This window comes from Mizuhopecten yessoensis, unplaced genomic scaffold, assembly GCF_002113885.1.
Source record: "Mizuhopecten yessoensis strain PY_sf001 unplaced genomic scaffold, ASM211388v2 scaffold10803, whole genome shotgun sequence".
Lineage (NCBI taxonomy): Eukaryota > Metazoa > Mollusca > Bivalvia > Pectinida > Pectinidae > Mizuhopecten > Mizuhopecten yessoensis.
Genome location: NW_018408729.1, coordinates 261,035 through 286,253, shown reverse-complemented (window position 1 = coordinate 286,253; position 25,219 = coordinate 261,035). Strand labels below are relative to the sequence as shown.

The following is a 25,219-nucleotide window of genomic DNA, read 5'->3' as shown; positions in this document are numbered from 1 at the left end:
ATTAGAAGATACACTCACATGTTACTCAATAACCAGATTTATTTTTGAAGTCCTCATACAGGTGTGGTTAATTATCAGTCATACAGCAAGTAACATATACTAGGACTAGGACAGTTGTAATGGTAACGGAAACATTTCCATTAACAGTTGTTATGGTAACAGAAACATTTCCATTAACAGTTGTTATGGTAACAGAAACATTTCCATTAACAGTTGTTATGGTAACAGAAACATTTCCATTAACAGTTGTTATGGTAACAGAAACATTTCCATTAACAGTTGTTATGGTAACAGAAACATTTCCATTAACAGTTGTTATGGTAACAGAAACATTTCCATTAACAGTTGTTATGGTAACAGAAACATTTCCATTAACAGTTGTTATGGTAACAGAAACATTTCCATTAACAGTTGTTATGGTAACAGAAACATTTCCATTAACAGTTGTTATGGTAACAGAAACATTTCCATTAACAGTTGTTATGGTAACAGAAACATTTCCATTAACAGTTGTTATGGTAACAGAAACATTTCCATTAACAGTTGTTATGGTAACAGAAACATTTCCATTAATAGTCGTTATGGTAACAGAAACATTTCCATTAATAGTCGCTATGGTAACAGAAACATTTCCATTAACAGTTGTTATGGTAACAAACATATTTTTACAGTGGTAATAGTTACCGAAGCAGTTTATTAAGACTTGTCAAAGTTACTGTAAGACTCTTCCTGAAATATTTTTAACCAAACTTTTGTAGTTGTAGCTATGTTTTTATTCAAACTTGTTTCACTGATAACTGATCAGAACAATTCCAGTAAAATTTCTGTTCAGATGATCAGCTTCACAGTTTCCATGACAGTTGCTGTAACTATACTCACATTATTGTAACCCATGTTATTTCCTCGTTTCTCGTCGTTACGGATCACATCTGGAGGCTTGTTCACAAAGCTCAGGTCTGAGTTACTATGGAAACAAAGACGACACAAACATAAGTACAGCTTAGTGGAAACAAATAATAAATACACACAGGACCGACCTAACAGAGGAACACATATTCTGTGGAACATCTATACAAGGAGATTTATATAGTGGAATAGCATAGGAATTCAGTTTAATCATGGCCTGCCAAATTTGACAAAACAAGTATACCCTTTATTCACGTCAGTAAAACTAACAACTTTCAAAATACTTCAAACATACAGTAATAGATCATACTGGCATCTAACATAAAAGAGTGACCTCCCTTGATCTTATACTCAAATCATGTCATTAGAACATAATGGGTTATCCCCCTTTATCTAGATATCAACTTACTTTCTTGGCTTCTCTGGAGGTTCTGAAAATAAACAAGGATTACAATCATTAAAAGCGTGTTCATTGCATTGTTATCTCTTGTGAAAGACCCGTTTTTTCTCTCTCTCTTATTTTAACTCTTTTTTTTTAAATTATAAAGTAAGAATTGTCCTATTATGAAAACTGCTCAAAATACAGATAAACTTCGTTACATAACAATTGACAATTTTTTCCTTAAGCTTCATATAGTTAATCACTTTTCCTGTATATGCTGAGATGTTTCCTTAAGGAAATCTCTCACTAGTTTCTAGGATGCAGGACTAGCAAAATGATCTCTTCAACTACAGTGGACTACCTACAAACACTGGTCAGTGTCTTACCCTTCACTGGAGTGACAGATTCTATTTATCGTGTAACATGCACAGGTTTGACAGATAACAGATCTAGTCTATTTATATCACCATATCATAGGTGATAAATATATATTTTTATTCATCGTAACCTATTAGGTAGGCAATTTTAAGACGCTTCCTCCGGGCTGACCTTACCTTCGATACTCTTGTTGGCGTTTCTACGTTTGAGACAAATAAAGGCAACGACGGCTACGACAACGATGACAACGACGACAATGACGATGATGACGATGATGATGGTCGTGCTGAGTCCTTCAGCTGTAGTAAAAATTGTGACTACATAGCCAATCAAGATCACCCGATCTACTTGTTTAGATTTATAAATTACTCAGCATGTTGAAAAGCCCTACCAGGAACATAACATTGTCCCCAACAACTCTGTTACCATGCAATTATAAATCGTCACAAGAAAAACAAAATTCCAATCTTTTGAAGATTTCTATCAGTTTTGGTTTATTAAATAATCAAAATACACATGAATGACAGTTAACGAACCCAAATAATGTATGATGATAAAATAAGTCTCCAGGTGTTTACAGCTTCATTTGATGAAGAATAATAATGTCTGTTTGTATTACAATCTGAGTAAAATCATATGTTACATGGCTTTGTTAACTTTGCACTACACCTGAACATCTGAGTGTGCCGCGGTCAGGGTCACGTTCAGGTGACCTTTATATTTATAAATATTCATTAAATTTTGACCCCAATCAGAGACCTTCTTTCAAAAGGGCACTTGGAGTTGTAACAAATATGGCGGACATTGATGAGAATGATATTCCGATTCGCTGGCACACTGTTGCCAGCGCGCCTCTGATTGGTTCATCTAAAGGTCACTTGAACGTGACCCTAACAGTGGCACATTCAGATGTTCAGGCGGAGCCATGTAACAGATGATTTTAATCAGATTGTTTGTAATAAGAACCACATTATTATGTACAGTGTATATAACAAGTTTACCTTCAGCATCTATCTGAATCACCACAACATTGCTATATGTAACAGATATTGGTATATACAGTGAATTTCAATACTTTAACGCTGGTCTGATTCCAATAGGGCAGATCCAACTGTATCATGTTCTACGATAAAAGTGCACATCTTTATCATTATAATCGGCTATATGTAGATATTGATAATTCTACAATCAAACAGTCTTTTTCATGTAAAAGCAATGGAGTACATACATTTTCTTTCAAACGTTATGTCAAATTTGTCTTTATTACTGTAAAGACACATTTTACAAAAATAGAAATGTCAAAACAACATTAAATTTGTGACTATCCTATTCATTAAAACCAAAATTTGTTTAAAAAGTTCTAACATTTATTTAAACAACAAAATTAAAACATCATTTGAATGTTGTGAGTGATTGACTGGTCACTATGGTACCAAACGTCAGGGTTTATTTAAATGAGATAATAAAGTTATGAAGCCGAGTATTGTATGTGCGTATATGATAATGTAACAATAACTTGTAGATCTGATTACACAAGTCTACTTACGATCGTCCTCGGTCTGGGGTGCCTGGGTGCCGCCTCCTCCTGTGGGGTCTACAGATGGAACAGGAGTGGTTGTAGTGGGGGTAGTGGTGGGTTGTGTTTCTGTAGAGAAGGGAGGTAATAGATGTCCAGAATCATGCAGAAAACTCACCTCTCTCAGCCATGTTATAACACATCTAGATCTCAGGCCCAACAAACAAATATACTGTTTCTCGTGTCAATAATTTTCTTGTTTCATCAAATAGCAGTAGCTTTTCCCCAGAAATTTCATGATATATTTACTTCAGCTTTTGCCATTTTCAAAAAAGTTCAGATTAAATATTTTGATATTTTTTGCTGAAAATCCAAAATTGTAGATTGTATATTCAATGAAAGCCTCCAAAACGAGGATCTTAACATGTCAATTTAACAGCTTTGTCACCATTTACCAATAGATATTAAATACTCATAAAAATTTAAAAAATATTATAGACCAAGTTGAAAGCTCCCATATTTTTGTTTTCTTCAAATATATTTGCCATATATCATTCATTCATATTCTTTTGAAGAATTTTTAAGAAAATCTTTGATAGTTAAGTAAGAAAACAGTAGGTTTGTCTGGTTTGACCTCGTGTAGATAAAACATGGAATCTCTTGTGTAAGACGACAGACAGCAAATAACATATCTCTGATGGCTTTATGTATTGTTATGTCATATTACTGATGGAACTTTAACCCTTTCACCCCTAGGTAACTTTAGTAGACTCTACCATGCATTGATCTGGATGAGTCCATTATGGTCTACAGTGGTGACAGGGTTAACAGCTGAATTGTGTACCCCTACAATATACATGTACATCAGAAGTGTTTACAATCAATGTTTGTTTTGATCTAATATAAACAAAACTTTTCTTCAATAAGATTCATCAGTTTGGAAATTTGTGACATCAAAGTTTTATTTTCTTCACAAACGATGCATGTATTAAATGTGTCGCAACGTTTTGTCAAGCTATATGACTGAGTGAGCGATTTGTTTTTTTTACCTGTACAAGGATGTGACTCACTCAGTCATAGATAGCTTCACAAAGGGACCTGTCAGTCTTGAAATGTTGAAACACATTTAATACAAACATTGTTTGTGTAGAAAGTAAAACTTTGAAATAACAAACAAAACTGAGTAATTATTTTTTACTGCCAGAGTCAGCTTTAATAATGATGTAACATGGTTCGGGTAGATTTTAACAATCTAGAATTGTCTAACATTGTTCATGAGATTTTCCTACCTATATCATTTCTACATGTATTTATCACTTCCTTGTCAAGAGATTCCATTACTCACTGCGAGTCATATCAAATCATTTTAGCCAAGATTTGAAAAATTAAAAAAAAAAAATCCAAAAGTTTCTTAAATTACTTTTCCAAGAAAAATATCCTTCCAAAAAATCTATTTCCTGTTCTCAGCACGGACATCTTTGATATGACTGGCAGTGAATGCTACACGTTTGTCTGTATACTAGCCCAGATTATAGAGTTCATTTAAAGCATGCAAATTATTAATTATACATTCCAGCTATGTGCAAGCTATTGACAATTTTATCTGCAATCATAACATGTTATAACTGATAACAAATCAACGGATACAATATACACAATATCATAACTTATATCAAGTAATTAACCCACTCACCCCTAAAGTTTTGTTTGAACCTAACCAAATCAAAGACTAGACAAGTCCACTTTAATTTATTAGGGGTGAATGTGAGTTAATGCCTATCAAAATAATGGTATCAAGTTCTACCTGATACCTTGCTATAAATGTTGGTGAAACTGATACCTGTGTATGACCGATAACAACATATCAATAACAACGTGTTATAAATAATACAAGGTTATTACTAATCAAAATACCAGGTTTAAATTGATATTAAGTTATAGCAAATAACATGTTATAAATGATAACTTACATAAAATTATAAGTTATACTAGGTAATCCCTGATATCAAATTAAAACTTAACCAGGTTATCACTGAGATCAAATTATAACTTAACCATGTTATCACTGATATCAAATTATAACTTAACCAGGTTATCACTGATATCAAATTATAACTTAACCAGGTTATCAAATTATAACTTAACCAGGTTATCAAATTATAACTTAGCCATGTTATCACTGATATCAAATTATAACTTAACCAGGTTATCACTGATATCAAATTATAACTTAACCAGGTTGTCACTGATATCAAATTATAACTTAACCAGGTTATCATTGATATCAAATTGTAACTTAACCAGGTTATCAAATTATAACTTACCAGGTTATCACTGATATCAAATTATAACTTAACCAGGTTATCACTGATATCAAATTAGAAGTTATACCAGGTTATCACTGATATAAAAAAAAAGATTTATACCCAGTTTAAGTTATTAACCATATTATCACTGATGCCAAATTATAGCTAATAATGCAATATTAATTATACCAAAATTAAACTTATACCAAAACTAAACTGATACCAAATTATAACCATTACCATGTTATTATTAATTAACCACTGACAATAAGTCTTATCGGATACAAATCAAAATAACTTTTACCAGTTTAATATTCATTAAATCTTAATCATGTTTTTGTTTCTGCTTTGCCAGATAGCTTATGTACCCTACTTTTTTTTATTCTCATGGAAACTGTACGCTGTGTTTACCAGTCAATGTTGGGAAAGTTTGAGATGTTTATTTGTTTTAAATCAGTTCCTGGCAAAGATAAACAAGCTTTTGATCATTGGATTTTAAAAAGGAAGTCAGTTGAGATTTTGGGCATGATATTAGTATAAATTATCAGTACTGAATTGTTTAAATAGCAAATAACTAAAAAAACAAAGATATAAACGAAAGATTTCCTCTGACTACAACATATTGTGATGATTCAATTATACTGTAAATTTGAAATGAAAATGTTCCCAATTTTCATGTTGAGTAAATTAGCGTGGAAATATCCACACCTGAACATTTATTTAAATATTGTGTAGATTATAGATAAATAGTTAATATATACTTCAGAACCATTGTCAACATAAAGTTTTCCTCGTCACAATAGGTTCTTTCAACTTGAACTTTTCCACACATGAAAATTTTCAATTTTGTAGCATATAACCTCATCACAACAAAGTCTATCTGAAACATGTTCAAGTTGAAATGAACTGACATACTGGATCATAGGTGAAGGATTAGTGTTTGTCAACATTAGCCTAGAAACTGGGACAGACAAAATGATAACTTAGGGGTGACAGGAACTGAAGATGGTATAAATCACACAGGCGAGGAATGACGGAAAATTAGAAATAAATGAAACCAAGAGAAAACATTAAACTGAAAATTGGTTTTTAAAGTTTGAATAAATTATAATCTAAAAGCATGTGCAATGCATTTTCCCCCCAAAAATGCATTGAATGGAACAATAGAATTTATAGGAACAAGCAACTTTAAGCCGACTTGCCTATGGCATCTATGCACCCAGTTTTGGAGAGAACAAATCTAGTTTGATGTAATTAATATATAAAAGGTGTTTCCACTTTGTAAGTTGATCACACAACTAATCTAAACAAATGTAGAACTACTAACCTGACAAACTTGTCTGAATTTGATATTACTCTGTATGTTGTAGAACTACTAACCTGATAAACTTGTCTGAATTTGATATTACAATGTATGGTGTAGAACTACTAACCTGACAAAATTGTCTGAATTTGATATTACTCTGTATGTTTTAGAACTACTAACCTGACAAAATTGTCTGAATTTGATATTACTTTGTATTTTGTAGAACTACTAACCTGACAACCTTGTCTGAATTTGATATTACTTTGTATTTTGTAGAACTACTAACCTGACAAACTTGTCTGAATTTGATATTACTTTGTATGTTGTAGAATGACTAACCTGACAAACTTGTCTGAATTTGATATTACTCTGTATGTTGTAGAACTACTAACCTGACAAACTTGTCTGAATTTGATATTACTTTTCAGCCTAAAGAATATTGGGTAAGTGGAATCAATATTCCCACATGGACTAGCTAGTAGAAGTATAAAGTACCAGTCCGGTATTGACATTAATTCAAGACCTGGTCCTGTATCACTGACAAATCAACTTAACTGGCAATATGCAAAACTCAGAAGGTTTTATCAAAGTATTACTTTATAAACAACATAGGTGCTGAACATGTCACAATGTTTAAGACCGACTGGTCCCTTTGTCAAGCTATGACTGAGTGAGCGATTTGTATTGTTAATATTTTGATAATAATTTGTGAACCGCTTTTAGACGACCTACGAACTAGGTTGTGATAAAGCGGTATATAAGAACCTCAAATTATTATTTTTTATCATTATTATAAACTTGTACAATGATGTGACGATGAGAAGGTTGGTTTTTTTATATATTACATAATATGAAATTCTTACAGGTATTTTCTACCCTGTAGCGTTACGGACTGAGAAGAATTTATAAATCTCCTCTGGGGATAATACTGTGATACTTTATTTACTTTTAGGAGATGATCTTTTGTTCCTTAGTTGCTGATAGCTTCCACAGCATCAACTTGTATGCAACATGCGCACAAAATTCGGCAAAGATGCAAATTATTGATAATTTAAATGCTTCAATCTGATGAAATGCTTGTATAATATATATGGATACCTATATAAATATATATAATAACTGTACAGCACTTAAATTTCACAAAGGTTTTAATTTCATGATAATTGTGGTCTATGAAATGAACAGATTATACACTCAGTATGCCTGTAGACATATCAATGGACGGTTTTTATATTGTTTTATGGCCAATCAACAATTTAAATAATTTCTTATGTTTTATTTAAGACCAATATACACTTAAAATCATAATAAGCCAAAATTTTGACAGAAATTTGTCAATTAAAAGAATGAATCACAAAATTTTAGTGCCATACAGTAAATAACTGAAAATAAATTACCAATTTAAAAATGTACAAACAAAATAAACCTGTATATAGTATTTATATTCAATCTTCGGTCCGTTTACAGAGCTGAGTATAGGTTAACTGAATGTTTCTGTCTTGTGGTTACAAAATATGTTTATCCCAATTAATAGAAGATACAAAAATATTAGCGAACATGGAAAAGAAAGAAACAACACCAAACTAATACAAAATGCAAGCAAGAAAATGAAAGAAGGAAAATAAAATCAGAGAAAAAATACAAATCATTGGAATATCTTACAGTAAATTGGAGTTAATTCTCGAAACTAAATTTCTCAATTTGTCATGTTAAAACATAAGTTTGTTTCAAAATGTCAAACACTGAGAATAAGAAGTAGATTCTGTGCCTTATGTATTGACTCGTTATATTTCATTATGACACAAATTTTGTTTGGTTACAGTGAGAGTATTTCCAATGATTCATATTCACTGTTAATGACAGGAGAGTGAAAGTAAGGGAGACAACTAACAGGAGAGTGGAGAGTGAAATAAAGGGAGGTAACTCAGGGGAGTTTGTGATGGTGGTGGTGTACAAATAAATGTGGATAAGAAATCATAATAACATAATACAAATGAGAAGAACAAGAAAAATAAAATATATAAGAATCAACAAAAGTGAGAAAATTAAATAAAAATTCATAAAGTGAATACGCCCCTACTTGTCAAGTGTATTATTTAGTACTCTTTTCCAAGAAACATTTAAATGTAACAGAACACTAGTTTTAAGTCAGAAGAGAATGCTTTAGACAGACTATGTGATAACATAATGTATGTTAGTATATATCCTACACATTACTATTTATCCAAAACTAGGCCTAACCAACATGAGGTCTATTTATTGTTGCTCCCTACATATTTATATAATTTAACTTGACATATTTCCTCAGGTAGTGTTTCATTGAGGTTGATGTAAATGTAACGCCATACCTATGTTAATGCCGACTGTACTGGTCATGTTGTACGTGTTCCCGTTAAAGTTGTTCGTGGCCTCACAGACATAGTCTCCAGATTGAGCAATCTTGATGTTGGTCAGTTGAAGCTCTGCTGAGGTGCCGACCTGTGTGCCATTAAGCCGCCAAACATACGTAGGAGTAGGGTTGCCCTCGGCAGCACAGGTCAAGGTCAAAGTGGTGCCCTCGTAATGAACTGCTGCGTTGGGACTCTTCATAATGGTAGGGGCTCTCACTTTGTCTGTTTTAAAGAAAATCAATCTACATATGTCAATCTGATAGATGTGTGGGAAGGTAAATGTTCCTGTTCAAGTGTTAAATATTCAGAAAATATGACTGGTTGTTTCAAATTTTAAAATTAGATGAAATCACCCAAAAATTATGGTAGTTTCAAGTGAAAAATCCTATGAAAATGAAAAAAACAATGATTATAAGTTAAACATTTAAAAGAAAGAAACAAAATTTAGTCTCAAAATGACTGGTAAAGATAGAAATATAGCCCAACTTTTTCAGCCTCTGTATTGAGATGAATGTATCATCACAGTGGTTCGCAGTAGCAATATAATAAACATAGTAATCAAATGTGAAGGTTCGCCCGTCACACTGGGCAAAAGTGGATTTGAATGGTGAATGGCGAAAATTTGACTGGGTAAAAGTTTCCTGGTATACAGTAAATCAATTGTCTCAAGTTGAAAATCCCTGAGAACATTAACTGGCTGAATTAGCTGAATGTTTCTATTCCAACAGTCAAGTCTAATTCATAACATATACTTTAACTCATTCACCCCTAAAGACAGATTTGAACTCTTCCAATTCAAAGATTGGAATAGTTCATTATGAAATTTCAGGTGATAGTGAGTCAATCAGTACTGTTTTAATAGTGAGCAAATAGAACTTCAAACCATTTTGCTAGCATTAACTTACAAAACACGTTGATGACATTGGTCAGTTTAAAGTAGGCGGTGTCTGTGGCGTCGGTGATGGTCTCCTGTTGTAAGGCACATTTAACAATGATACCGTTGTCGTCATTGGTCATAGGGATAGCGATGACACTACTGCCGGTGAAGGTACAGTCAGTACTAGGGGATGTCTGTGTGGTAGAGGCTATGGTGGTACCAGTACCCGCTGTGGTACCTTTGTACCTGGTCCATAAGAAGGACCCTGCCGGCCGACCAACGTTACCGGTACAAGTGAACGTGACCGCCTGTCCCTCCTCAACATTAGCTGCTGGCACCACTTCCACTTCATTAAAGGCTGTAGCGTTGGGTTTGGCTTAAAAAACAAATTGATGTATAAAATTGATTGCTAATACTCAAAGTAAATATTTGCTTCTTTTATCCAAATGTTTCATCTTAAAACTGTGCGAGTTGTATACTCATGAAAGTAACAGTAACACATATTATATAACATTAAAATGTGTCTGTTTCTTGGTGGTTTAATCAATTATTGTGAAAACTTGAATATGGATACATAATATGAAAACAACTGACTTGATTATGGTCTCACATACCCACCTACCAAGTACCACGAAAGTTTAATTCTGCAAAATGGTTCAAGAGAAAACATGTAATAGACTAAACAAGAATTATGATAGTGTATATTGATTATTACATTGTCATACCTGTGACTGTTAGAGTGCTGACACTGGCCAGAATAGGATTGATCGTTGCACCATTGTTTAGTCCCACTACAGTACATTGATATTTACGCTCATCACCACATACCACACTTGTAAACTTGATCTTAGCCGTGAGGGAGGAATCTGTCGGGCTTGTTAGAACTACTCGTCCAAACACAGAAGGGTTGGTTAAATTTTGTAATGTTGCAGGACTTTGTGATGCTCCTGGTGGATAAAACAATGCTATTTGTTCATATTGATCAGGGTTTGTTGAGTTCTCCCTGTTCCACGCTACGTAAAAAACTGTATCAACGGATGCAAGACTATATGTACACACAAGTTCCACTTCATTGTCTCCCAAAAGTCCCATTGGGTTTACTGTTGTTGTCACAGAGATATCCGCATGTAAATCTGGAAAACAAAAGTTTATCATTAATATTCAGACATTATGTCGATTCAGTGAAAGTTTAAACATGATAGAATGTTATAATATACAGAGCTATAGGTACATGTATGGTATCAGTTTATTGAAGCTTTCCTAATTCTGGTAGATAATGTTGTGGATCCCTAAAAATTATAGCAATGAATCAATAACTTATTTTCATTTGTCCTTACAACTGTACTACTAAAAACTATGGGTCACAGAAATTTCAGTATTTCATGCTACTGAAGCATAAAATTGTAGTTTACATTTGACAATCAATCTGATAAAAAAACAACAACCTTATTTACTGTGATTAGCATCTCTGCATATATGTTTTAGGACCTGAAGAAGCTGCATCAGGGGACATGTTTTACTTGAGCTGATTTGTGACACCTTTATATCCTCAGTGTTGGAGATTACATAACAAATATAAGAACTAAGAAGCTAGATGTGTATCACATAAAAGGTCATAAGAATGTTACCCTGATAATCTTACGAAATGGAGTAGCATAGTGATAGTTTTAGAAAGACTGATTATTGTTAATTGCTATCATTAATTTTTGCTGCCATTACATCCTGAACCATCCCTACTTCACCGTACTGTGTCCTTGGCAACCATCTTGTGTGACACTACCAGTATGTCCTCTGTGTCAGTTTGACTTTGACAACAAAGGGAGGCAACCCACCAAGGTGGAATGGTCGTCTCTAGTTTATTGGGAGTATCATGTTTAGTCCTATGTATATATTCTTGGAGATGTGAGATAACAAGAAATCACACCAGAACAAAGTTTCAACTTGTCTGGTAGAAGATGTTACATTCAGAAACTTTATTTTCAGTATTTTATACATAAACTGGAAATGAAAGTCTACACACACTCCTAATTGCATTGAAGGTGATTATCCTGACATAACGGGTACAGAATCCTAAATCTTTCAATATGACCCAGTTATGTTTAACAAAGTATGAGCTTAAAACTGAACAATAGCTTGTTACTTAATTAAAGATTGTCACACTATCGAGTTTCTAAACAGAAGCGTTGGAACAATTCACAATTATTTGTTTACAGTCTTGGAAACTGTCTTGGTAAAATATTGAAATTTCTCCTGTCATTTAATAACACTGCATGTTTGACTTTATCGAAACACATATATACAAGAGAGACAAGATTTGTACCTGAGGTAAAATTATAACTGCCCAGGTAAGGTAGGTGATCATTAGACCAAAATAATCTGTCATTTAGAGTAATACCCGAGGCTAAGTCATAAATACCTGATCCTGGAATGTTACCTATGTGGAGTATGTGTATATCTGACCAGTGTAGTCTCCCTAATGGTCCCTGTACACAACCATAGAATTAATACCCTAGTGTTTAACCTCTACCTAAGGTCAGGATCACTAAATCTTTACAATATTGTTTAAGAATATTATCTTGTGTGGGAATTTTTATTTTGCTAAATATTATCTGTATGAAAACAATAAAGTTAATGCAGAATTTTTATGAATAATATTTATGAATTTTCCAAGATATTACAATCTTTGTTAACCTATCTGTAATGGCATTTATGATGTTAGTATATAGGTACTACACTTATATTGCTACCTGTGTGTTAACTACCTGTGTTTACTACCTGTGATATAGGGTATAAGTATATACCTGAAGTACATACCTGACAATCACCAAATAGCCGTGGTCTATTACTCTACCTAAGTATCTGTGTAGGTAGTGAACAAGTCGGCTCACAATGCTAATAGGTTAATTGGCCACAACACCCTCCAAATTACAACCATTAGGACAGTGTGATACAAATGATCACGGTACAGACTAAACTGTGATGTAACAAGAGTTCCTTTTCTTTATTGCTTAAAATGAATGCAGAATTGCTAGATTTGTTCTGAATATATGTAATGCCGTGTAAACCACAAGAGACTGTACATTAATCTTTATCAAACCTTACAAATCATTTGAAAGACAAATCTACATGAAAATTTTGTAAATACCCTATTTTCATTAGGTTGATTGGTATTAATATTTTTTTACATTAATGCTTATATCATTATATCATCAGATTTGTTTTTAATCTCCTTACATTTAACTTAAGAATCTAACAATGCCTATGCATATAATAGACAAAATCCAACAATAGTCTGTAATTTTCACCTAGAAGTTGTTCCCCTAAGTTACCTCCCTTTATTTCACTCTACACTCTCCTGTTAGTTGTTTCCTTAACTTTCACACTCTTGTCATCATCACTGAACGTTGTAAATCATTGAAATTTAACTGTCCAGTTTAGATATCCATGTATGAAAACGCCAATGATGTATCTATATAAACGGAAATTCCTGTTTATACTGAATATGTACAATGATACACTACATGAGATCACACGCTTTAGAAATTAAATAAACCTATGAATTGTTTTGACAAAGCTAACCCATCATAACAGATGTACTATGTAGTATCATCAACAAAGCTTAAAATCAGACCTCATTGTGGTGAAATAGTTTTACAACAAATTCAACGACTTCCCTGTCAAAGAATACAAGAGAGACTTTCAGTACCCTCAATCCTCACAAACTGATGTTGCCATTCCTCTTTGTATGAATTATTTACATGTGTTTTATTTGTTCCATAATCAATTTATCTACAACGAAAAGCCAAAAATAGAAAAAAAGACACTCATAAAAATTCACTTAAGAATTAGAAAAGAATTTTAATAGTTTTCTGATAACAAACCTGGGCACACTAAGGCAATGTTTAAATTTTACCACCTGTGTGATCAGTCACCACGACGATAAACGAGACATTACCTATAACACCTGAGGCTTAATACACCTGGAGTATCTACTGACCATCAGCACTGATTTCTGAGAGGGTAATGATACACATCACGTCAGGCGCAGAAAATCGCGTAGCTTTATAACCACACATTATACTCTTAACGCGCTGCACATTACTGTACCATTCTAACGTCGTAAGCTTTATTTCGTGTTACATTCAGACTTGGCAATTATACAGAAGTTGGTTTGGATCATGAGACATATAATCAGGGAAGGCACAAATATATGTAACCACAAAAATTCTGAGCTTTCCGACACCAAGCTTTATATGTACACTTTGGTCCCCACACACACGTATATATGTACACAGAAGGGGGAAACCAACGTCCTGGTCATCATAGGTCATAATAAGTGGATTATTGAAAGAACTACCACAGTGTATACCTAACTGTATTCACTGATGTTTCATCGTATATCATACAATACAAAGGATGATTTTTTTTATTAATGATTTAGCAACAACATTAAGATTTCATAGTTTATTTTCAAGTTTACTTGTTTCGGTTAGCTGGGTATTAAAATAATGTCAGTGAGGAGCAATAACATTTAGATTCCGTATAGCTTATTTTCCAGTTTACTTGTTTCGGCTAGCTGGGTATTAAAATAATGTCAGCAAAATATGATAATGACATTTACGTAAGTTGATATTAACCTAAATAAGTCAAAGTAAAATTTAGTTACCAGGTAGCAAGTCAAATGTTCAACAACTTAAACCCTTTCACCACTGTAGATCATAATGGACACATCCAGATCAATGCATGGAAGAGTCTACTAAACTTGCATAAGGGTAAAATGATTAAACCACAAGTTTAGTCTATTCAGTGATCAATTTGTTTGTTTGTTTGTTTGGGTTTAACGGCCCATCGACAGCTGTGGTCATTTAGGGCCATGTTTTTTTTTATGCTTTTTTGGTGGGTTTTTTTTTGGGGGGGGGGGGTTGGTGATCAAGAGGAAGCTGAGAGTAAGGCAACCTAACAAGGCTTGTGAAGTTTAGCACCACGGTCCTCCAACACTAAACACAGAAATACAAAGAACCCTTTACAACACCAACATAACAAGACAACAACATATTTTGCACATATTATTTGCAACCAAAATAAATTTGATTCTAACAAGAAATGATAATTGGAATCCATACCCTCAACAAGATACAATTAAACATATTTACGAACATCAAAAGATCAATTGGCGCCCCGTGAGGAAGGTTACAATAACACTAGGGCCGGTTTACATAGCATGTAATTGTTAACGATTGGGAATAGGAATGTGCTACAATACCCCGAGTACAAGGTCTATATAGCCGAGACGGTAATACCCGACATTCCTACACAGGGGTTTAAATAAGGATACAGCCCGACAGAATGCCAGGGGCGCTCTTCCGGAACCTTGAAAAGTTTTTGTGTAGTGTTCAAAGATGATCCACATCAAAAGACTGTGATACAGACTTTAAAGCTGGGTAGATACTGAGAAATGTGTACAACTTAAACCTGCAATGAGATTGATGACCCTAGCCCCCCTCTTTGATCGTAATGGTCTGTTTACCTGAAAGATCATGACTCTGAATGGTCTATTGCTGTTTTGGGGGGTTAAAGGGCGAATGCAGTAGAAATGACACAGATGTTCAATATATAAGGCCTTTTATAAGATTACAATCATTCAGGACGGGTGAGTTTTAAAAGGATGCTATACCCCAATATCCTCTTGTACTGAGCGAACTGCACGTGTACATGCGTACCATTAAAACATACTTAAATACAATATAAATATAGTTCTCCGTATTGACTGATTATTTTATTCTTAAACCTTAATCTATCACACAGTACATGCTTGTTACATTCCAAACAAGTATCGCCCCATTGAACAGTGATTCTAATTCATATTTATTCCTAACCTTGTTCTGTGCCATAAATGGACATTCATTGTTTCATTTCACTTTTAGTTGTGTTCCAATCAGTCTGAATTCATTTTATTTCTCTCTTTCTTTTGTGCTTAATAACTGCGTTTTTTTTATTCATCCCAAGGCTTCGTTTGTTCCGAATATCCAGCATTCATTTTTTCTTTGTATACAACATCCTAAAGCACAAGTGAAATAGTTTCCATGCTTGTGCTATACAAGTCTGAATACAAGCTTTATTTACCAGCCTGAAGAAAATGTTTTGAAACACGAAGGATCCTTCCATCATTTCACTCCTTGTTTCATGTCAAATATCTGGGAGTCTCTATTTTTTTCAATACCAGTAGGCACGGTCGTCTAGTGGTAGGATGCCGGGCTCGTGACCGAAGGGTTGCGGGTTCGACTCATGGCACAGCACTGTGTTGTTTCTTTGAGCAAAATACTTTACTCCGCTTGTTCCTGTCTACTCAGCTGTAAATGAGTATGTGTTTTGACAGAGCTAGAACTGTTGAATGCTAGCTGTGAGCGCCGGCTTTATGCTCCCCAGGGAGTTGAGAAAGATATTGGCTGGTTGCAAAGGCCCTATAACCACGGATAATAATTTGTGAACTGCTTTGAGACGACCTACAAACTAAGTTGTGATAAAGCGGTATATAAGAACCTCAAATTATTATCTTATTATTACATGTTTGTACAACTGGTACTGACAGAGTGATCTGCCCTTAGTTCACAAGTAGGATCTACAGAGGTAGGGTAGATACTCCGACATTAGACATTAAGCTCATTTATTTTCCACATCAAAAATAAAACACTCAAGTGATCCTCTCCACAGCAGGTTTATATCTTCTATCAAGACCTATTTATGTGTTTCCTCCAGCCTCAAGTAGTTTATCATTAGTGTACAATAACTAGTGACAAAGAGAGAATATAATGAATTAGGATTTTTATAATATGTTTATATGTAGTTTGTCTGTAGATATATAACATTCACTAGTAGTCACTCCTGTATAACACTTCTACTAGATAAAATACACATAGAGGAGGAGGAGGAGGAGGAAATCTTAATGATTAATGTTAATGATTTAACAATTTGTCGTCTGTTGTGTTTACAGATATTCTGGGTAGTGTTACACAAACAGTTATAGAAGAAATAAAGAATGGACTGCATGTAACTCGATCTTTTCCTTGAAATAACCTGAATTGAATTTGGTTTTTTTATTTTCTCTTCCTTATACCGAAATCTTAAATTTCCTGATAACAGAACCTCAGCTGAAATGTAAACCCCACTATTGTCTTTCTAGTAGAAACTTGATAGATCTCACACAACCCCACCCATCCTCCTTACAGAACCATGATCAAAACGCAGTCATCACTTTTGTCTTCCCTGAACAGAAATGTGATCGTTCCTGATAACAGAACCTTAACTGAAATCTATACTGTTTTTATCTTCCCTGTGTTTATTGTAGGGTGCATGATGCTTGTTTAAGCTTGTCATAAATGGCCTTCAGACTGAAGTCTTCCTTAACCCTTTCACCACTGTAGACCATAATGGACTCATCCAGATCAATGCATGGTAGAGTCTACTAAAGTTACATAGGAGTGAAAGGGTTAAATATAAACCTGTCCCAACACTGTTGTGTTCTGGTTCGTAATCAGGTCATGTTTATAAACTTATATATTTAACCTGTGCATGTAGGTTAAACATATTTGAATTTGTACCTGTCTGTAATGGGTAACACAATATCAACGAGAATCAGCTGGAAAGGTTTTTATCATTGGTGTACCTGTGTCGATGTTGGCCGGCGTCCAAATCCATGCAGACTTTCTAATATATCTTACTTAAGACGTAAACACTATAGCTATGTACCTGTACACCAAATATAGGTAATGTTACTCCAGTGTTCAGATGTTGTCGGCTAAACATTAGAAATTGAAGCAAATAATATTGCAGGGGACTCTAATAAATAAATGAATAATGTTCTACTGAGACACGATTTTGACAGGACTTCACTGTTGATAAATGGAAATTATATGTTAATTATATGTAGGTAGCTTTCCCCACTGTATTTACTGAAAACATTTATAAAGATCTCGATTACACAATACCATTGTCAATGGCGACACATATTATGCAGGTGATATTATATTATATAGCAATATATATATGTGCAGATCTTGGTGGTTTAAATCTATCTACACAAAAGATCCTTTGGTATGACAAGAGAAATTGATCCTTTGTCCTTGGGACGTTTAAATCTAACATAAATGTCTAAAGAATAACCTTAAAAAAATAGTCTAAAAACAGGCGATTTATCTGAACTTCATTTTGAAAATGTAAGGGATTCTTTTTTCTTCATTTCCGATATTGAAACATACTAGGACCAACCATAAGCAGAGCCAGTTTGAAACAAACACCAACGGACAAATCTTACAGAACATTCAATGTACTAATGTAAAAAGAAATGTAAAAAAATCCACTGAGAAATAAACACTATATACACTATACATTACACATTACACATGAAGTACTAAACTTAAACTCCCTTGCTAGATCGTCGCATATTTTATTGAGCTTAACTTCAAACTCCCTTGCTAGATTGTTACATATTTTATTGAGCTTAACTTCAACTCCCTTGCTAGATTGTTACATATTTTATTGAGCTTAACTTCAACTCCCTTGCTAGATTGTTACATATTTTACTGAGCTTAACTTCAACTCCCTTGAGAAATAACGTGTTTCCAACTTGAAACATGTATATCGCATGATGTTTAACCGGTGTGCCGATAGGATCTTCTGGGTAATGTTTTTTATGAATTATTCAAACTATACTACCTTCACTACATGTATGTGTGGAGCAAAAAAGTTTAATTTGGTATTCCCAGTCACGCAGCTTGTACATCACGGGTCCAATGTGTAATTGTCAGTTTCCTACAGGACTTCCTGGTCATATTTATAATCTGGTGGGTTGATAACTGTTGTGTATTTCAGATAAGTTTTATATTTTTTCCTGGTACTAGCTGTTATATATATATATATATACTGTATATCATTTCTGCCTTATGATATAATTTATGACATTATATTACAATATTAGATTCCAGCAAAAGTGATTTGATATATTCAAGACATTTCACATGGATCAAAAATGTAAGAATTAATATTCATGAAAATTTCCTCATAATAATTTTATCTAGCTCCTTTAATTTGCTGTAGAGATAATTGATTGGACTTATCATACACTGGTGACTATAAAAATGTATAAAATGCCCGAGTCACCAAATCTTCTTGTGTTGTTTTTTTGTTTCGTAAATTGATATTTTTCTTTATCAAAGGCGATTTCTTGTTTATTTATTCTATCATATCTACAACTTAACAGTCAGGATGAGTCAAACAGGAAGACCCAACGTCACTACAGCTACACTGACGGTCAATGTCCTTCAAAATGAGTATATACCTGTGGTATTAAAATGATAACTTCAGTCTACATTATCACTTAAAATCTTTGGGAGATGTGGCTATACACATCATATGTATATGTATATGGTTTGCTGCACAGAGACAATCACTTCGGGTCCCGGTCACCTATCACAGACAGCTTCACTCAGATTTTCAAACTGTATCTTTTAAAAATAATTTGAAGTTACACAGGTTTTTCAATGTTTATAAGGTGAAGAATTACGGAAGATGACAATTTTTAGTTACAGAAGACTTCTTCTGTTTTAAAAATTATCAAAATATCAATTAATAAAATGTTCTGTAATTTTATAATAACCTAACAAAGCTTGCATTGATTGACAATGTCTCCCATTTAATCATATCACTCATAACTGAACACCTCGACTGTACTTATCATACATTAACAACATATAAACCCATATAAATGCATTAACAATATATTATATATACCTGCATACATACATTGTACATTCTAATTTTGATCAAAAGATTATCAAATCCAGAGGCCCAGAAATTTGGCTTATTGCCTTCTGAAATCAAATCCAATAGGAGGTGATTTATGACTTATCATTATAATAACCTTGATGTTCACAGACTTAGGTGATCAGGGAACTGTGAGAAATTAATATACACTATGTACTAGTGGTTCAGTACATTTATAACAGCAAGGTCAGGATTATCAAGAGGTTAATTGTATACAGAATTGTTATTAGCACACAAATTGTCAACATTTGCATATTCCTTATACTTCCTGCTTTTAATTACTTAACCCTTTCACCACTGTAGACCATAATGGACCCCTCCATATCAATGCATGGAAGAGTCTACTAAAGTTACATAGGAGTGAAAGGGTTAACAGAGATAACCACCTTAAATTTCTTGAATTCGTACTCCATTATTTCTTGCTGTTTCACATCCATATATTATTATGTATTGTTTGTAATATGTACTCAAATTGAATTTAATTGAAATTTTATGTTATTGCTCAGTTTAAAACCAGTGAAACATTTTGTCCTTTGTTTATATTATAATTCAATATAAGATGTTTAAAATTTAAAATTGTTTATTTCAAATTACTTCGGTGAAGAAGTTTAATTGCTAATCTCCATTTCTGAGTTAAAATATTTTAATAGGACGCCTTTGTTAAGATAATATTCCATTTGGGGTTGAACTGTTTTCTGCCCCGGTGAACTGACCCCTAAATACTCTGCATATTTGCTATTGAGCTAGCTATTGAGGTCCCTAAATGCCCCTACGACTGCCCCATACTGTCCCCTAGGAGAACCCACATGTACTCATACATCAGGAGGGGATGCTGCTGCTGTCAGACTGTATAAATAGCCGTGTAGAAAATGTAAACAAGGTGCCCCGGCCAGGGTCCCTATACACCTGGCTAACACAAAGCCCAGTGTTGGGAATCCTCATCAATTAGACTGCTGTAATGAACAACTGTCAGTTACTGCCCTAAAGTGTGAACAAAACTAATTTGAGTCTTTTTTTCACAAAAAGGCATTATGAAAGTATATTTGAAAAATAACTCAGCTAAAAGTGCATGTATTCAATGATACTTAAATTCATATACATGACAATAGTTAAACTATACAAATTACTAATTTGAGTCCTTCCTTTTCATAAAAAGGCATCATAAGACCCTATGGTGCCCCTACCATTATTAAGGAATGTTCCATTAAATGCCCTGCTCACACCACCTGAGGATATCGCCACTATGATGTTTCCTAACATCACCTAAGGCTACTAGACTACAATGCCCCATTAACATCACACCACCCGAGGATATTGCCACTATGATGTTCCCTAACATGACCTAAGGCTACTAGACTGCAATGCCCCATTAACATCACTGGACTAATAACCCCCTTTGGTGCCCCCCTAACATTACCCGAGGCTACTCCACTGCAATGCCCCCTTAACATCAACCAAGATATCCCCTTTGGTTCCCCTTAACATCACCTGAGAATATCTCTAAGATGCCCCTTCCAAACACAACTTATGAGGACATCCACACTGTGGGTTCCCACTTATATCACCTGAGAATTTTCCCTTTGGTGCCTCCTAACAAGGAAGGGACAGAAGAGAGTGTCAAGTTTTAATTTAGTGTGTTGGGGTGTATTGGAGGATAGACCGCCTGCTGTAGACAATGGAGGTGTGGACTGAGATTTCACAGGTGCCCTGTCCTGTAAACCTGGGGTAGTGATAACATGGCATCTCATGGTATCGGCTCATCTGGTGTCGTGGTCAAACTATCGACAGCTTTACCTCACCTCAACTCCTATAAATCCTCTACTAGACATACTGAAATTTCTCTCTTAGTATTTACAGTTGTATTCAGCTTCACATCTCATATTATTAAGTTTGTGAATTATAATAAACTTTCCCCACAAAACATTTTTTTTTAATCTGGTGTAAAGCTAACCAGCCCTTGATGTTACACTGGTGTCAGAGATACCACCGTGGTCTATTATCTACCCAGGGCTTAACATTTAACAGACCTGTCCTCTTAACTCACAGCAACAGAACAGGTTACTTTGTCAGGTATTGGTTGAAATAAAAGTATAATACAGAAATTTGGGTGCTGTACAAGTCTATGTAATGAATCTAGTTACATTTTGTTAAAAATATAGAATCTTACAAGGGGAGATAACTAAGGGGACTTGACACTGACATTTAGTTAGTAGTCTGGACCCAGGGAAACATTCCTTGTCCCACAGGAGAAGGCAATGACAGGTGTCATAGGTGAGTAGAAATTACTCTGGGGACAGGTAGGCTAATTAATAAGATGACCAGTAGCTATATATAGGCCATACAGGTGTCAGAGACCATGCTCATCACTATCAACCATAAAAGATCTCCTAGTGTTTCACAAACAACACTGGAAATGTTTAATTCCTTTGATGATGTGTCACACAACTTTGGGAAATTTGACATGTTTTATCAAAACAATATTCAGGAATGTCACAGGCAAAAATCGGACCATTTTCATCCAAACAACACATAAATATGGTTATTTCCGATGAAGTGTCACACAATTTGAGGAAACTAGACATGTTGTATCAAAACAATGACCAGGAATTTCACAGGCAAAAAAGAAATCCATTTTCGTCTTTTATCACAATTTTGCAATATTCATTGTGCTTGTCCTAATCTATATCTGGGATAAGAATTGTATTACACTGCGTAGTTGATGCTCTTGTTTAAATTATCACAGAGAGCTTAGCTTACTAAGAAACTATATTACCTGGTATTAGTTCAGTATATAACACTGTGTGTTGACAGCTGATCAATGATCAGCATTTACAATAATGTACATTTGTTAAGTTAGCTTTTCCTACATTCATATTTGAGTAAAAAATAAACTCAGTCAGTACTTTCAAATACCTGTTCAGCAATGTGTAGATAGATACTATCCCAAGGGCAAATCTACCTTACCAAGGGCACACCAAGTAAAACATCCAATGACATTCATATTTTATCACTCAACAACCCATTTAGGTAAATTAGGGGCGCTTATGATAAAAACCCAACTCTGCGGTTGTTAATTATCAAAAGGAAAGTATGCATTCACTAATCAATGATCTGATCTGCATTTCTCGTTTTTATCTATAGGTTTTTAAAGTAACTGTTTACTCAACCGCTCAGATCTTAAAAAATCACTTAGTTATGACCAATGACATTCACTTTACATGGGAAAATTATTATTTATTTCCAGGTAAGTACTTTAATAAAACTGACTCTCCTTATCATTGCTAATAGTTTCAAAACATTTATTTCAAAAAATAAATCTACATTTTCAGATTTAGAAAAGCAGGTGTATTTACACACTATGGTTTGCACGGTGATCATATGTCAGGTTTGTAAATAAGGATTCTACATACACTGTAGGTTCATCTGACACAACCAGTCAAATGTTACATGTGAGATGTTTCAAAGTCAGGGGAGGAACGTTAACAAGGATGGTCAATCAAAGGAGAAGATCAAAATGAAAGGTCAGGTGGTCATTTGTTTCAAAACTATCCAGGTGATATGCTGTGGCTATGGCACAGTGACAGCCATGAAGCCCCACTAGATACTCAGAAGCTTGTAAACCTTGGGAATAAAACACCAAAGAAAAGGTTGTAGGGTGTGTTTACAAGAACTGGGACGTATCAGAGAAACTGGAAAGCAATTTGGTTTGTGACTTACAGCTTGGTGTCACCAAACAGATATACGGAAACCCAAACGGGAGAGAAATTCAACTGATCAGAACCGAAGCAGGTAACTTTACTTTGTTGACCTTATGTTCCAACGTTCTAGTAAGGAGACCAAATGCAAAAATTAATTGGTGTGTATTCTTTGGCATAAAGTTTGCAGCAAGGTTTTCGATGGGGCATAAAGATTGGTTATAAACACCGGTACCCTACCCGTGTTACCTGTGGGACGACCACATGTTAATTAATATCCCTGGTACAGTAAACAGCTAGGCCTATAGTATTAGGTATGATATAGGACTGATTCCCACGGGTTCAATCTGAACTGTTATTGGGAATCGACAAGGTTTATTTTGTATTGCCATGGACATGTTATAATTAGCTACAGATAAACAATCTACGGACAGGAAATGGACTTTTGATACCAATCACAAATTCAATGAGTGGGGATTTTTTGGACAGGAAGTGGAGGGAGAATTTCAGTCTAGTTCATGTAAATTTACCTTCCCAGATTATTTTGAATATTGAATTAAAAATGGTTTTGCCGAGATCTGATCATGCCTATAGAAATTAAATAAGGAATACGTCTGAGGTCTATAGCTACAGTATACTGTATATATCAATCTGTCTAGACTTCTATGACACCAACAAGACTTCTATGACACCAACATAAAAACGTTTTCTTTCATTGGACAAAAATCATTTCCATTAACTTACTGTAAAACTGCCCAGTCATCCTGGTAGATAACTCAAGCAAAATGTATTTTTAAACGTGAAATCAAATACGGTGTGTACGGTCTGAATTTGTTGTGCGTGGTGTAAATTTACAGAATACAAGTAGAGGCCTTCAGGCCTTGGTAAAGGTTTTTTAGGTTTAGTTCCTCGTCACATAACGAGAACAAAATTTAAATCCTTGTCACAGAACGAGAACTGGATTTAAAAACCCTTGACATAGAATGAGTGTTTGAACCAAATACAAATCATACAATTAAAATAAAACATACATATCAGGATTTTTTTTAACAAAGATCACTAATGTAATTTACAAACATTTCGAACGAATGATCGAAAAACAAATCTATTCAACTTAACAAAATATTGGAAAAGCTTGATTCAACTGTTGTCTGTAACTTCTGCCGAATCGGGGTCAGCTTTGAATTTGAAATCTTCAGTTTGTCACAAAAGAGATGTAAGTGATAAAGCTTGATACAACTGTTGTCTGTAACTTCTGCCGAGTCAGGGTCAGCTTTGAAAATTTGAAATCCTCAGTTTGTCACATAGAGATGTAAGTGATACCAGTGGCTTGTAGTATACTAGTAGCTGTAGTAGGTCAGGCTCTGATAGACATTGTACTCTTGTTTACAACTGTTGCCAGTAGCTATACTGTTGGACACCACAATACTATAGTGTAGTATACCACCTGTTTATAAAACATCCTCTCGGGACACATCCACTGACCTACATAGTTACAATATAACTCTATATCATCTCTATATAACAAAATATCATCCAACTCTATATCTTTTACCCAGCAGAGATGTTTGTAATGTCAATTATGGACATTATAAAGGCCCCTTCCCTTTGATAATAATTGGTGGTTCCCCCCCCCCCCACCCC

General features: G+C 34.3%; 1 protein-coding gene across 2 annotated transcripts in view; it reads right to left on the bottom strand.

The window, feature by feature from the left end:
- Positions 1-25,219, bottom strand: part of LOC110462559 (cell adhesion molecule 2-like) — a 39,980-nt gene that overhangs the window by 5,796 nt on the left and 8,965 nt on the right. Inside the window, exons 2-8 of one of the 2 annotated variants that reach the window (XM_021516550.1) lie at positions 10,787-11,194; positions 10,090-10,437; positions 9,143-9,406; positions 3,213-3,260; positions 1,843-1,965; positions 1,316-1,337; positions 880-964 (exon numbers count right to left, since the gene is read on the bottom strand). In XM_021516550.1, the coding sequence (XP_021372225.1) occupies positions 880-964; positions 1,316-1,337; positions 1,843-1,965; positions 3,213-3,260; positions 9,143-9,406; positions 10,090-10,437; positions 10,787-11,194 (1,298 nt within the window). Of the gene's footprint in view, positions 1-879; positions 965-1,315; positions 1,338-1,842; positions 1,966-3,212; positions 3,312-9,142; positions 9,407-10,089; positions 10,438-10,786; positions 11,195-25,219 lie in introns of both variants that reach the window. The other variant, XM_021516549.1, reaches the window with a different exon arrangement.